A 17,500-nucleotide genomic window follows, 5' to 3' on the forward strand; every position below is an offset into this window, starting at 1 on the left:
TTTCAGCTGTTGGCAAAATCCATCTCAAAAGTTGACTATTGACTATTTAAACACTAACAATATTCTATCATCAGGGAGTGGTTGAAATGATTAGAAGATGCCACATTAGAGGTTGACAGAGGTATGTTCTCTGTATTTATGACCTTGGTAGTTGCAAGAAAGACCTACCCTTAATTTGGAAATTTCCAGAAGAATAAAAGAACCATGTGGCAACTCCAGGGCATTCTAAAACTGTGATGAACTATGTAGGCATGTTGACTGGTCATAAATGCATTGGTTATGGTACTCTGAAATCCTCCTCGAGGATAGACTTGTAACCAAGGGCTGCCTTAGGAATGTGCTAAAATGGAAAGTATGTGCAAAAGCTCTGTTCTGTCTCAAGATTGTAAGTGAGAAGCAATGGAGCAATTGTTGATAGAGTGCTTCAGTGAAGAGGAGGATGTAGACATCACTAACTGGGTGACATTGAGGTATTTACATTTTTTATGAATGGCTATTGCAAACAGAAATCTATTGACAACTTGACACTGTACATGGAATCATGTTAAGGAAAACGGTTGGAAAAGATGAGCAACTGACAACGAAATTTAAGATTAACCTCTCCCAATTGCCACCTTACCAAGACAACCTTACAATAAAGTGAGTAAAAGTGAATATGATACCATGTACCCACTGATGGAAAAGACTATAACCGTAATAGACCAATCTCCTTGGTTTGATGGAGAGACTTTGGTAAAAAAGAGGGAAAAAAGACGTAAAGAAAGAAAGTGGAATATGTTAAAAACTGAAAGTACTTGGGTAGAATACAAAACTGCTGCGTGTCAATATAACTACCTACTAAGAAGGAAAAAAAAGTGAATACTATAAGAGAAAGATCCTCGAAGCAGCAACAGATATAAATAAGTTATATCGTCTCCTGAATGGTATAATGGGAAATGTAAAAGAGAAGAAGCTACCAGATGGATACAGTGACCAGGAACTAGCAAATAATTTTCTAGTGTTCTTTTGAAAACAAAATTGAAAACATAACCAGATCATTTGTAAATACTCAACATCAGATTAATGATACACCAGGCACACAGACAAAATTAATACGATTTAACAACATAACACAAGATGACATCACCAGAATTATCAAGAGAGCAAAGAAAACAAACTGCACGATCGATCCTATGCCAATATCTGAAGTAATTGGAGAGAGAGACTTTTCTAGTCTAGCCGAAATAATAATGAGAATAGCAAATGCAAGCATTGATGAATGTAAGATTCCTAAATCTGAGAAAATGGCTATAGTCACACCATTTCTGAAAAATGCACTGGACTACCAGGAATTAAGCTCATATAGACCTATTTCAAATCTATCCTTTGTCTCAAAAGTGCTTGAATATGTAATTCTTGAACAACTAGTCAGCCACTTAGAAGTAATAGAAGCTTTGCCTGACAACCAATCTGCTTACAGAAAACTATACTCTACGGAGACAGCCATCTGCTCTGTTGTAAATGATATGCTAGAAATGATGGATGAAAATAAATGTGGTATTATAATATTGCTCGATCTCAGTGCTGCTTTTGATGCAGTTGTGCAAGAACTGCTACTAAATGAACTACGGTCCATCAGCGTTGAAGATCAAGCTTTTGAATACGTAAAAGACTACTTGGTTGGTAGAAATTACTGTGTACAAATTGGAAACTCTAATTCATCATATGAACCCTTAAACAGAGGGGTACCCCAGGCGAGTGTACTTGGCCCAATCTTATTCTGCATCTATACCATTGGTCTATCGAAAATGCTACAAAGGCATGGCGTGAAGTTTAAACTATTTGCAGATGACACACAATTTTACTTCTCCATAAATGAAATACATGACACTACTGAAACTCTAAAACTGAATCCTTGAGTGTTAGAGAATTGATGACATTTAAACAACTGAAATTAAATGAGAACAAAACTGAATTCATGGTGGTGGGCAAGAGAAACAGCGTGAGAAACTTAGGTGATATTCAAATGAACATAAATAATGACTTGGTGCCGATATCTAGTAAAGTTCGAAATCTAGGTGTATTTCTTGACTGTAACCTGTCTCTAAATGCCCAAATAAATAATGTAATAAAAACTGCTGGTTATCATCTAAGAAATATTGTTTATAAAAAAAAGTACCTGGACGAAAATTCTGTTAAGAAACTTGTGATAAACTGTGTTATTACCAGGATTGACTACAGCAACTCTATCTACTACAATTTACCATAAGTCCAACTTAAGATATTACAAAACATAATAAACAGAGGAGCAAGACTGATAAAAGGTGTCCCACTAGAGAAAGGATCACCCCTAATTGATTTACTAATTGATTTACAGTGGCTGGCGATTAAAGCGAGAATTGAATTTAAAATATGTACAATAACCCACCAAGTTATCAGAACCGGTCGTCTAAATACTTAAAAGAATTGCTACATGTTGCGCAGCCAACAAATCTTGTAGACACGAGAATAGTTACTGATGGCTTCAAACTGTTGGAACCTAGATTTATATCCACTTTGGGCTCCAGAGCCTTTGAAAATGCGTCCCCGAGACTATATAATAAGCTCCTACGAAACATTCAAATGATTGAAAACATTAAGGCTTTCAAGAGGAAACTGAAGACTTTCTTATTTCATGAGTCTTTTGACAGTGACGATTTAACAGTAAATGAACAATGTGTCACTTGAAAAGATAAATACAGTGAACGAACAAGGTAAAACGACAGTGGAGGTCCTGTAGAGAGTGGGGTTCCCCTGCTGTATGGGACCAGAAAAGCAGCCATCAAAGTAAGTAAATATCCCGCACATTGGTCGTGTGAACCATCGCCTTGCTATCTACAAGCGAGCAAATATTCCAATATTCTAGTCTCCAAAGCCATATGATCCTGGAAAAGGTTGGGAAAAATAATGAGGGCATTATGGAGCCAGTGTGGTCATGTGGGCCAGTACGTCCCTCCACCCTGAGTCCGTGATAGACTTAGCTGAGAAGAGTACAGAGGAGATGGAACAGTGTGATGACGACATTGAGGAAGAACAGTATAGCCAGAATAGTGATTATGAAGATCATCTCAGTGATTATGAAGGCTAGATCAAAATATGAACATGAGACTTTTGGCAGTCATAAAGTTTCAATATTAACTAGTTGTGGGTCTGCGCATTATGTTCAACTCGTGTTACTTCAAGCCCTATGTAATATATTTGATCATCAATCAACTATAAGAATGAGTGGAAGAGAAAGTAGCAAGGCAATGATACAGGGACTGTATTCAAGGACCCTTTGGAGCATGTAAAGCCTTTTTACCATTAAAAAGAGGCAGAGAAACAAGATATGTCTAATTGCAATTTCACAATAAAACTCATTACAAAAATCCATTTCTTTTTTCAATAATTCATGTATTTTTACAAAGATGTGTAATGAGGTTGTACAAAGGTTCCATGAATTATAGTAGTTTAAAAAATGTCCAAGATATGTATAATTTCTCCCCTGCAAATTTGAAACTAAGTGTTAGTTATAGAGGTACAGGGCAAATAACAAAGAAAAATGGTGTAATTCTTTACCTTTGGGTCTTTAACTTGATCTTTTGACCCACGATGATGTCATCGATGCCCTAATTGAGTAATTAATGAATTATTTGTAATTCTGAACGCTGTAAACTGTCCAATGATAGGTAATTTGTACCTGTTATCAATTTCTTTCTATGTTAAAATGGCCTTTATATTGCCCCTACCCCTACCTTTTGCATCCAAAGAAATCCAAGATGGTGGACACAAAAAAAAAAAGAAAAAGGCTAAACGACCCACGAGACATTTTTTGGATTTGGAATAAAGGAAATTCCATTACCACACAACTAGGGAATGTAAAAATGCAGGTTAAAAAATGTACCACAGCAGTGCATGGGAACCCTATCTTCCTACTGGTATGGTAGAAGATGATGGGTCTGCAGGATAGGACTTTGCCTCAAAAGTTTAAGGGCTTGCAAAAGTCTTTTGACAAAACACTCTCCAGACCTAAGATGTCCACAGCATCCTTAAGGCATCATCGTTAGGTGCGTCATCATTGCCTCCCCCGATTTATAATAGAAACAGATTGACCTCATACATACATAGACATGTACATACATACATAAAATTTCTTAAAATATAACATCACATAGTACCGTATTAACTAAGTACGAATCAACCATTTGTTTGTATAACTTCCTGCACCCACCATTTGAAGGAGGACTCTCTGAATAAGAGATATGCCCATCAAAATCTTCCATTTTGAAGCAATAACATGATCATAGGCCTACACATAAATTTCTTTCATCAATTAGCACTTTATTTCCTACATATCTAATATCAAAATACCTACATTGTTAATAATGTTTAGTAATTAGAGATTTTCTGGAATTATGATTGATTGATTATTAGTTATCTGGACTGGAATTATGAGAAACACTTGTAAAGTATTATCTATTATACTTTATATGAACCAATGACGTTCCTTCTTTACAGCTGAGTTCAACATGGGCACTAGAAAACTCACATAAGTGACCTTTCCACTATAAAATACGATACTGTACTCTATTAGTAAACTTTTTTTAAGTGAAGAGCCAGCTAAGGGTATTGATCCCTAAAGAGAGCAATACTTGCTTTTCTAGTGGAAGCAGATAACACTGTCTCACTGGGCTTTCCATAGGGTTAGACCAATGTCTTCATTCTTCTGTGCCTTCCCCAAAGCGGAGAGCAACAGGCAAGGATAAGAAGCCAGAGTACCAGGCGTGAAAAGGAAAGGTATACTGTAGTAGATTTCTTATATTTAGAGGAAGATACTGAAGGCAAAGAATGCTGCTTGGACTCCTTCTTCCTCCTCTTACCATTGGGAGAATGACCACTCCTCACAGGGGGATGACTGCTTGTTTACAAGAAGGGATGGTGATCCACAGATACCTTGCTCATGAAGGTTCTACACTGACAGCCGGTTATCATTTGTAAGATCCCATGTCTACTTGTGATTTCCCCACACAACAGCAAACAGTAATCAAACCATATTGAAAAAGAAAATAAAAGAAGCCAAATTTAGAACACGAAAATAATGTCAGCACTACTCAGCAGCTGAAGTCAAAGTGACTACTCAGTGAACTGGCAGGAGGGCGGAGCTTCCCCAGTTACCAACCAGTAACTACAGACACCCCATAATGAATTTCAACAGAAGAGTTCCCAGCTTCACTGAAACCATATTCCTATTAAAGGACAAGGGTATGCATCTGTGTAGGAACAAATATAATTTTATAACATGAAGATTTCAATGGGTAAAAAAACTTACAATACCAACCTCACTAACAATTGTTGATAGATAAACTGAGTTATCAAAGACACTTCCATCCTTGCAGGTGTCTAGCACAGTACTATTAAAATCATCTTTAGAACAGGTAATTGGAGCTACACTTGAATTTAGTCGAACATAATGGTGACACTGATCCAAGTCTTTGCCGTTTTTTAGGTATGGGATGGTGAAGTTGACAAAAGTACTGGCATAATTAGGATATGTTGCATTGTCACAACCAGGGATTGCACATCTGTAAATAATAAACTTTATCATAGTTTTACGTCTAAATAAATAAAAAATAACTGTGATGGGATGTTGACACAAATGAATCAAATTACTGTACATTGCAAAAAATAATCAACCAGTGCTAATTTTTTACTTTATTTGTGGCCATCATTTGAAAAAAATAGCACATTTTAGAAGTATCAGTAACTTATTTTTCCTATTCAAGCCTGAGTACTTTAAAAGGAGTATGTTTTCAACTTGGCTGGAACACGGCAGACAAATTCTAAAATGAATTGTCGGTAGTTACTGGCAGCTGGCGGGGAAGTCTAACCCCAATCTTTACTCTGAGTAGCCACTTTGATCTTTAACTAAGACTTACAGGATGGTTGAGGCAGGAAGTGAAACTTAAAGCATTCAGTTTTGTGGTTAAAAAATACAAATTACTTCTCTTTAAAAAATTATTCGTTCCTACAAAAATACAAACATGCCTTCTTTAATGGAAGACTTATTCTTAAGGGGGAAGCCCCTGTAACCACATGGGGGGAGGGGTTAAAATCCTAGGATGTCAATGGACTCAGGCCTGATAAAGGTGCAGAGTATTTATTCCTACCACCTCCAAACACTTGAGAATAGATTCTCGTCGGCTGAACTTGGTTTCTGTTACCTGACAGATGGTTGAGAAAAATCTATAGCCTCGTACAGATATGATGTCATAATGTATGGATAATCAGGTGTAATGTATGCTATATCTATCCATTACGAGATATGGGAAATACTTTGTAACTGACATGTATAGTACAGTTGCTCAGTATGGAAGCTCACCCACATCAACGTCCAATCCAGCAAATAAAGGAACGACCATTTGCCCCCCCCCCCATCCCCCAAGGGAGGGGAAGTAAAAGAGAAAAAGGTTACGACACTCCATCTCATGTCCTAAGCTAACATCGCAACCTTTATCTCAAATGAGATGCTTCTTGTCCTGTAAGGAGCCAATAAGCTACATAACCTAATGAGCAACTACCACAAGTCCCATGAATAGTGGGCTGTAAAAGTTACCTCTTTTCCAGAATCCAGCCTTTAGCATTTGTGTTACTGACAGATTCTTCCTGAAGGCTAAAGGTAGATCTGATATTCTGGCTTTGTTTGATTGCATCCAGGGTGGTCCTCTCGTAGGAGCGAATGTCCAATTATTCCACGAAGCCTGAACAAAAGAGCATTTTAGTATCTCTTATCCCTTCCATACAAAAGTAAGAGTCATGGTGTCTAACTAACCAAATCAACCCACAATAGAACAGGATGATAAGTTATTTTTGTCCCAGGAAGTTACATATAGTATCTTTATAAGGAAGAGAGGAAGAGGAACTGAAGTTAGGGCTGCTAGGATTCTAGGTCCTTGCATGAACTGATGAATCAAGGCGATGGAGAACTTCTAATGTATAGAATGGCTCGTGACATAAAAAAAGATATGCTAAACTAATTTCAAGTAAATCCGAACTTGTGAAAATGATACAAGTGGTTTGAGCACTCTAGGTGAAGACCGTCCCCTCCCCAATTCCTCAGAGTCTTGTTGATTCTCATGATGAGTCCATGTTTGAATCCAAGTTGAATACTTGGATTGGGGACGGAGCGGTAACTTTATGGCAGAAATGGGGGAGCTTCCCTAATGAAAGAAGAGAGATAAACAGCAACCCAGGGTATCATTTGGCATATGGCTGCTTGGGAGCAATCAGGAACCTTCTGAATCCTAATGTCTGCCACCGACTATTCAGGAACCGTAGAAAAGTGGAAAAAGGATGGAAAGGGGTGAATGCTATGTTGGAAGGCATCTTCGAACTTTGCCAGCCATTCTGCCACACAATGATGTAGGGATAGCCTAAAGACTTAATATGGGATTCTGTCGACAGAGCATGGTTGTTCGAACAGTGCACTTAACTTGTAAAACCTTGCGTAGCTGCATTATGTCTTCTACTCACATGATTGCACCTGCTTGAGATGGGTTTGTGAACAGGAACCATTTGTAACTTTGGACATGAATGGAAGTGTTATTGGCCATTATCACTACCAAGTGCTCTACCCAGCCCTTACGAAAACTTGCAAAGTAAAAATGCTGCAAGCATTTCTGATAAGTTGAAAAGCAGATGCGCTCCTTCCATTGATCAGCTGAGCACCTATCACTTCTCAGCTATGTCTGTGGCATGCGCGGTCAGTGTCGAAGGACAGAGTGTAGAAGGACAGAGTGTCAAATGGACAGTGTTGAATGGATAAAGTTTTGAATGGACAAACTGTCGAACTGACAAAATGTCAAAAGGAAAATCTTGCTTCAATCAATGCTGATTTTAAATGTTCAGCCATCAATAAGGTGAGGAGAATTTTCCCGGAAACAACAATTTATGGATGTTTCTTTCACTTTGAGCAGTATTCATGGAGATAAATCCAAGCTGTTGGGTTGCAGATATGGTATAATAAGTACAATAATGCTCTTATCATAAAGCAAATACAAGCTCTTGCGTTTGTTCCTACCTGTGAAGGTTGTGCTTTGTTCAATAATTTAATGGGTCTTTTGATTAAGAAACAAGAAATTTTAATAGAATTTCTACAATATTTTGTAGCTACATGGTTGGGAATCGTTCAAAGGGGAGGGAGAAGAAAGCCAGTGTTTTAAATTGACTTGTCGTCAGTTTACAATATTTGCAAACGATTTACCAAGAACCATTAACTCCACTGAATGTTGACATAATGCATTTCATAAAAGAGTAATGATCTGCCATCCAACAAAGGACATGCTTTCAAGAAAATATCATATGGAGCAAGCCAGCACTGAAATGACTTTAAAGCATATGCAACATGGCCGAGATGTAAGAAAAAATACAACAAAATATGCAATCCTAAACCAAAGACAGAAAAGTATTTTTGATACAGATGATGTCAATGCTGTGTCAGAATATCTTACAACCATCACTCATAATCTTTAAGTGAATAATGATGCTACAATCTTAATTCTTTTATTGACATTTTCATATTTTATATTTTCTCCAATAAAATCTTCAATTCTTAACTTTTGTTTGAATGCCAAGTAAAGTAAATGACAGATTCATCTTCAAGTAAATATTGATAAAAAAATTGTATTTGTTATACTACCAAATTTATTTTAATACAGTTATATCTAATATATAGTGAAATCTATTTTTTCACTTTTTTTTAAGGTGGTATAGAATTTTTAACTAGGTGATTAAAAAAAACTAGTTTAGTTTTATATACTTCTATAATTAACTAGATAATTAACAAGATAACTCAACTAGATAATATCTTGCTAACTAGAAAGTTTACTAGTTTATTTGATAACATTAATAGGTTAATTTGAAAACTATTCTAAGTCAATTAATGGTTATGGATGAACCTTTAGAAATTGTTAATGAATTAATGTACTTAAGACAAACAGCAAGTGTTTCCCCAGGACATGAGACCAAAATCATAAGAAGTATAAGCATGGGATGGAGAACTTTCGGTTAACAAAATGAGATCATGAAAAGCAAATGCTACTTTCTCTAAAAAGAAAAAGTATCTAATCAGAAGGTCCTACCAGTATCAACTTAGCATAAAAAAAACTTGGAGCCTTAATAAAGCCTTAAAACATAAGCTAGATACAACTCAAAGAGCTATAGAAAGAATAATGATGGGAATAACATTAAGAGACAGTAAAAGAGCAACATGGATACAAGAGCACACTAAAGAAAAGGATATTCAGCAGGACATATAATGAGAATGACAAATAGATGGACATTAAGAATAACAAAATTAGTTCCTAGAGATTGTAAAAGAAGCAGCAGAAGGAAAAGAAGATGATGGATTAACAAACTAAGAAAATTTGCTTATATAAACTGGCATATCAAGATCATAAATAGATGCAAGTGCAGTGACATGTCTGAGGCCTTTGCCCTGCAGTAGACTATATAGTTATGGCTGATGATGAATTATGTAAGCATGTATATGCGCGTGCGCGTGTGTGTGTCAGTGTGTATGTATATACATATACATATATATATATATATATATATATATATATGTGTGTGTGTGTGTGTGTATGTATATATATACATTATATATATGTATATATGTATATATATATATATATATATATATATATATATATATATATATATATATATACATATATATATATACATATATATATATATATATATATATATATATATATATATATATATATATATATATATATATATATATATACTTTACAGTAGAACCTCGGTTTACGAATTTAATTCGTTCCTAATGCGAACTCGTAAACAGAAAAATTCGTATCGCGAAACGAATTTCCCCATAAGAATGTTATAAAATTGAAATAATTAGTTCAACCCATCTACAAAAACCAATTTTCACAAATTTTTCCTTACACATACAGTACTCTACTGTACTCTACACAAAATTATTAAAGTATTGCAGTCATTTAATGATGAAAATATGGATATGCATGCACAGTAAACCTGAACTTTACCTTAGAGGAGTGTCGCTGCTGGCTTGATGGAGACGAGAGGAGGGGAAGGAGGAGGAGGGGGTTACTGCTTGGAGGGAGAATCTCCCTCTATGAGAACTTCAGGAACGTTGACTGGAGTTCTCTCGCGAGAATGGCGTTCACTATCACTGGTTTTGCGTTTGCGAGATTCTTGGTCGTCGTCTTTCACAGTTCTTTTCTCCCCCTTCGCAAGATATTTTTCAATAGACACCTGCTTTTGTCTGTTCTTTAAAATTTTATAGAAGTGACCCACCCCATTATCGACTAATAAATTTATTGCACGGTCTGTTTCAGCCTTATTCGGGACATTTTCCTCAAGAAAACTTTTCACGTCTTTCCACTTCTTTAAAAAATCTTTTATCTCACTTGAAGACAGTGATTTTGCAGTGCCTCCCTCCTCCTCAGATGAGATTTCCTCTTATTACCTCTCTTTGCTGCTGCTCGTGCAGGTCCTTCAGCTCCTCGGTGGTCAGCTGCTCCTTATGCTCCTGCAGGAGGTCGTTGATGTCATCCGTGTCCACCTCCAGCCCCTTTGCCTTGCCCAAGGACACAATATCCTCGTCAACTGCTTCCTCCTGGTTGGGTTCGAACCCCTCGAAATCCCGTTCTGCAATGGTGTCGGGCCACAGTTTCTTCCAGGCGGAATTGAGGGTTCTCCTGGTGACTCCTTGCCAGGCTTTATCAATTAAAGTCAAGCAGTTGTAGATGGAGTAGTGATCCTTCCAAAACTCTCTGAGGGTAAGGTTGGTGCCCTCTGTTACTTCAAAGCAGCGCTGGAACATAGCTTTGGTATAAAGTTTTTTAAAATTTGAGATCACTTGCTGATCCATGGGCTGGAGTATTGGAGTGGTGTTGGGGGGTAGGAACTTCACCTTAATGAACTTGTATTCCTCCGCTATGTCCTCTTCAATGGCTGGAGGATGGGCAGGAGCATTGTCCATTAACAGCAAGGCTTTGAGTGGGAGGTCCTTCTCCAGGAGGTATCTCTTGACTTCGGGACCAAAAACCTCGTTCATCCACTCAACGAAGAAGATCCTTGTCATCCAAGCCTTCGTATTAGAACGCCACATGACGTGCAACTTTTTCTTCTGCACATTGTTCTTCTTGAAGGCTCGTGGATTCTCCGAGTGATACACCAGGAGAGGTTTAATTTTGCAATCCCCACTGGCGTTGGAACAGAACAGCAGTGTTAGACGGTCTTTCATGGGCTTATGGCCAGGAAGGGCCTTTTCTTCTGCCGTGATATAGGTCCTCCTGGCCATTTTCTTCCAAAAGAGGCCTGTCTCATCGCAATTAAACACCTGTTGGGAAACGTAGTCCTCGGAGTTCACGAGCCTTTTGAACTCTTTCACAAAAGACTCTGCTGCCTTCGTATCGGCGCTGGCCCCCTCGCCATGCCGAACAACACTATGGATACCCGTTCTCTTCTTGAATTTTTCAAACCAACCACGGCTTGCCTTAAAACTTTGTTTTTCTGCTGATGTTCCTGGCTCACTTCTCACCAAGTCCTCGTAAATGGTTATTGCCTTCTCGCAAATCATGTTCTCATTTACTGAATCTCCTGCGAGCTGCTTCTCATTTAACCACACCATTAATAAATTTTCTACGTCATCAAGAATAGGTGGCCGTTGTTTTGACAACGACGATACACCTTTAGCTACTTTAGCGGCCTTTATTTCTTCTTTTTTCTTTAATATTGTGCATATCGTCGACTGCGAGCGATTGAAAAAACTAGCAATGTCTTTCACACGCATGCCTTGGTCATGCTTCTCGATGATCTCCTTCTTCATCTCGATCGTTATCATCAGCTTCTTCTTACTGCTTTCCTTCTTCGACATCTTAGGAGCCATTGTCTATCACAATAATACACAGTACAGTACTGTAATCACAAATGAGTGAAAATAAAACAAATCACAAACCACGTGTGAAAATCACAAAGAAATCGTCCACGAATTCACTAAGTATGTATGCTATCGAGACGGCGGATACTGAGATAATGAACGAGTGAAGGGGGTAATAAAGGGGTTTAGGGGGTGGTAGGTATGCGTGGGAGGAGTCACGTGACTCCATTGTGAGATGCTGTCGTTAAGTTATTTCCATGAAAAATGCGATCGGGAAGCGCGGCGTTAACACTTTTCCACAAAAAACGGCGCGTGGGAGGGAAATTTAAATTCGTTAACCGATACAATATTCGTTAACCGAGACGAATTTTTCAGAGAAAGTCCCTTCGTAAACCGAAAAATTTGTAAGCGGAGTCGTTCGTAAACCGAGGTTCTACTTTATATATATATATATATATATATATATATATATATATATATATATATATATACACGTGTGTATGTACATATATAATATATATGTATATATATATATATATATATATATATATATTTACTATCTATCTGTCTATCTATCTATCAATTTATATATATATACATATATACAGTATATATTATATATAAATAGATAGATAGATACATAGATAGATAGATAGATAAATAGATAGATAGAGACAAATATTTAAGGGTTAAATCCACAGGAAACAGGAAAGTACAAGACCAGGTATCAAGCGCTTTCGTATATTACGTACACTTCTTCAGGGTACAAAGTGAATTAAAAAATAAAATCATACAAAAAACGAACATCTAATCAGAAGGTCCTACCAGTATCAACTTAGCATAAAAAAAACTTGGAGCCTTAATAAAGCCTTAAAACATAAGCTAGATACAACTCAAAGAGCTATAGAAAGAATAATGATGAGAATAACATTAAGAGACAGTAAAAGAGCAACATGGATACAAGAGCACACTAAAGAAAAGGATATTCAGCAGGACATATAATGAGAATGACAGATAATAGAAAGACATTAAGATTAACAAAATTAATTCCTAGAGATTGTAAAAGAAGCAGCAGAAGGAAAAGAAGATGATGGATTGACAAACTAAGAAAATTTGCATATATAAACTGGTATAGAAAGATCATAAATAGATGCAAGTGCAGTGACATGTCTGAGGCCTTTGTCCTGCAGTAGACTATATAGTTATGGCTGATGATGAAGTATGTAAGCATGTATATGCACGTGCGCGGGTGTGTGTATGTATATACATATATATTATATACATATATATATATAAATATACTGTATATATATATATATATATATATATATATATATATATATGTATGTATGTATATATATACATTATATATACATATATATATATACTGTTTATATATATATATATATATATATATATATATATATATATATATATATATATATATATATATATACGTGTGTACGTACATATATAATATATATGTATATATATGCATATATATATATATATATATAGTATATATATATATATATCATATATATAAATAGATATATATGTATAAATAGATAGATAGATAGATAGATAGAGACAAATAATTAATGGTTAAATCCACAGGAAACGGGAAAGTAAAAGACCAGGTATCAAGCGCTTTCGTATATTACGTACACTTCTTCAGGGTACAAAGTGAATTAAAAAATAAAATCATACAAAAAACGAACAATAATGAAATGAAAGCCACAAACAAATAAAGCATCATCAACGTGTGTAAGAAATACTTATTCGTTAAAAATGAATAAACAATTGTCGTTATATAATAAAATGCTATTAATGCAACAATCATAGAACTAAGTGTCTGGTTTAAAAAGACCAGAGCTAAGATTTAAAATTTGATTATCAAAATATTTAATAAAAGCAGATTCAATAATATTTCTTTTCATAGGTTTTTACAAAAGATCTCCGGGGAGTTTTTCTAGTCAATACAGTGGTTAAAATCATTCACGTGGGCAAACAGAGCACTGGACATTTGTCCTGTCCTAACTGCATAACGATGTTGTTTGATTCGTTTACCAAACAGTTATCCAGTTTGACCCAAATTTTCTAGTCACATTCAGTACATAGTTATGTAAATAGAACCATTATCATATTTTGGAACATTATTTATTAGGATATTCCTTACTGTTCCTGAACTTTTAAAAACCACATTTAACCTTAATATTTTCAATGTCTTTGATATACTTATATGAAACACATGTGGCTTGTATGTGGCTTTCATTTTAGTTTTGTTAGGTTTCTTTTTTATATGATTTTATTTTCTAATTCAATATGTACCCTGAAGAAGTTTACATAATACACAAAAGCGCTTGGTACCTGGTCTTTTAATTTCCCGTATCCTGTGGACCTAACACTTAAATATTTGTCACTATATATATATATATATATATATATATATATATATATATATATATATATATATATATATATATTATACACACATACATAAATATATATACATAAATATATATATAATATATATATAATATATATATATATATATATATATATATATATATATATATATATATATACATACATATATATACACATATATAATATATATATATATATATATATATATATATATATATATATATATATATATATATATATTAGCAATCCATGTTTGCCAACGGTTATACTTGTATAAGCGGATGAGCAACTTGGTGGAGTAATGAGAGCTTTGGGTGTGGAGGAAATGCCCCTAAATCTCAATGAAGTCACTGGCAGCAGGGTGATGGATTGGGTTTAAGGCGAAGGACAAACTGTCTCTTCGGCTTTTACTCATGAAGCTTGGCGGTTGATCTTGCTAGAATTAGTATGGACCGGCAGGAGTTACTTGCCTTAGTTAGATAGGCACTGGGCATCACAAGGAACTGGCTATCCATTGATGTATCTAGCAAATGAAACCTCTATGGATTTAGTCAGCCATGGAAAGAGAAGATGACAGAATGGCCCCCAGTCCATAGAGTAGCGGGGTGCTAAGAATCTCCTGGTTTATAAATACTAATGAAAAATTGAAAATAAGTGATTGGAATGTTAGAACCATGAAGCAGATTGGGAAGTTACAGAAAGTGGAGAGAGAATTTATGAAATATAGTTTGGATATCTTGGCCCTAAATGAAACACATTGTAAGGGGATTAGTGAGGAAATTTTAGACCAAGGCAATGTATATTCTTACGAAGCTGGCCTAATGTAGAGTAAATATAGTAATTTATTGATAATTTTATTCATATTTCACATATTTTTTTTTCATTTGTGCATTGAAGAGATGATATCCAGCCCATAAAATGAGCCCCTCTCATGTAGATATAAGTATTTTATGTAAATTACATAAGACTTTCGTCGTGAATTTCATTATATTTCTTATTCAAGTTAAAATATGTAATTTATGTATTATTTTTAAAGAATTAACTTTTTATTTTACATATTTTTGCTAAGAAGTCTAACGTAGTCTATTTGAAAGTTTTGTAGTATTTATGCGAGATAAGAACAAGGGCTTAGGTAATGTTCTTTTATATTTTATGATGAATTGCGTCATGTTAAAGAGAAAATTTCAGAACGTGCTTTGGAATATTCTTTAACACGTTTTTTTCGAATGTTCGTGAAATGCCAGGGAGAGGATGTTATCTTATTTTTTTATTTTGGGGACAATAGGTAGGCGGAGCTAGCTGGGAGAGTTGTCTCGCGGGTGCATTGCTGCGTATCTGAGAAGTTACCTGAAACTCTCTCTGATACGCATCTTGGCATTTTTAACTAGTTGGAAACTCTGATGCCCTTAGGCAGAGGCTACGCTTCCCAAATAATATGGAAGCTTCTGAACTTAGCCAAAATTTGATATGTAGGTGACCCAAGGATGGGTTAGAGTCAGAGGAGACAGACAGACATACAGATCCCACACGAAACCCAGTGCATTATTGGAAGTGTTCAGTGCGTTCTAGTGTGTCCTCTCCTCAGTGAATCTGTGCCCCACAGCAAACTGTGTGTCACGCAAGACTAAAAGGTGAATACTGAATTCATTGTGTTAGGGTGAAAGATGACATTGTATAACGATTTTTGTAAATGGCCCTGTAGGCAGGATAGGGTTGTAAAGTGATCTGGTTAACTAATATTCATTGAGAGTCAAATTGAAACTTTGTATTATTTCAGACTTATTTCAAGCCTTTGTATTATTTTCATTGCATTATTTCTTTTCCTAGATTAAGGTTTATACAGATATAATAGTTCAAGCCAAGTTCTTATATAAGTTCAGATTGCAACGTTTTTGTCTTATTCTAAGTTTTGTTCAGGCTTAATATTTTTCCAGTTAATTATGTTTTTATTCTTTTCAGTGTTGCAATTTATATAGAATATATTTTCTTTTTTTTTAACGAATGTATTATTCCAATCATCACTATTTAAGACTAGTTTCCGCTCGATTCCTGCTAAGAACCCCAGTGAGAGTTAAATAAGTGATAATAATTCTTAAAGGTAATAACCAAGTTTAGTATTGAGTGTACTTAAGAGACCCTTGGATATTCAGTGTTTTATATATTGCTGTCTGGGAGTTATTTAACATTCTCAGAATTTGGGTATCAATGTTTTAAAGTGTAACAGATTTAATGTAAAAGCAAACGAGGTAATTTGGAATTTGAGAGGTTAATTAGCTTGACAGTAGTAGTATTTATAATATTATATGTTTGGTTCCCAGTCACGAGCCATAGTATAGTATATCTTTTAATGCCAAGACTTCGGGAGTCATAATGTATATTTTGGGTGCTCAGACCCGGGAGCCATACATTATAATATATATATATATATATATATATATATATATATATATATATATATATATATATATATACTCAGGAAAATCAATAGAGTTGAAAGAGAAAGGGTAGTAATGATGATGCACAAAGAGCGGAAAAGGCATTAACTGAGTGAGAGCTGTAAACAGTAGATTGTTACAAGCAAAGTTCAAATCAAAACAGGGCAATATGAGTGTTATAGTTTGCTATGTCCCAACAAATGATTCTCCTGAAGAAAGGAAAGATGAATACTATGAAGACCTGCAGAGGGTAAAAGATGAGACCCAGACAGAGATAAAAAAATTGTGATTGGCGACTTCAATGCTAAAGTTGGAAGAAATAATCAAGGGATAGAGTGTGTGATGGGTGTCGAGGGTCTTAGCAAAGTTGCAAATGAAAAGGGAGAACATTTCATAAGTTTCTGGTCATCAAAAAATCTTTTAATTGGAGGTACTCTTTTTCAACACAAGAACATTCACAAGTGTACATGGACTTCACCATATGGCAATTACAAAACACAGATAGATCACATTGCCATTAATAAAGAGAGGAGGACTCTGAGGAATGTAAGAAGCTATATAAGAGAAGATATTGGTAGTGATCACCAGCTCCTCATTGCCACACTGAAATTAAAACTGAAAACACCCAAAAGAAAGATGGATGGAATACCTAGGTTTAATACAACTAAGCTTTTAGAAGAGCACAGAGAAACATTTGCAGTTGAAC

The 17,500-nt window shown here is 35.3% G+C and overlaps 1 protein-coding gene across 3 annotated transcripts in view; it reads right to left on the reverse strand.

Annotated features, from left to right (window-relative positions):
• LOC137642638 (organic cation transporter protein-like) overlaps positions 1-17,500 on the reverse strand; it is a 396,509-nt gene that overhangs the window by 284,267 nt on the left and 94,742 nt on the right. For all 3 annotated transcript variants that reach the window (XM_068375388.1, XM_068375389.1, XM_068375390.1), the window contains exon 3: positions 5,336-5,579. In XM_068375388.1, the coding sequence (XP_068231489.1) occupies positions 5,336-5,579 (244 nt within the window). The remainder of the gene's footprint in view (positions 1-5,335; positions 5,580-17,500) is intronic.

This window comes from Palaemon carinicauda, chromosome 6 (assembly GCF_036898095.1).
Source record: "Palaemon carinicauda isolate YSFRI2023 chromosome 6, ASM3689809v2, whole genome shotgun sequence".
NCBI classification, from domain to species: domain Eukaryota; kingdom Metazoa; phylum Arthropoda; class Malacostraca; order Decapoda; family Palaemonidae; genus Palaemon; species Palaemon carinicauda.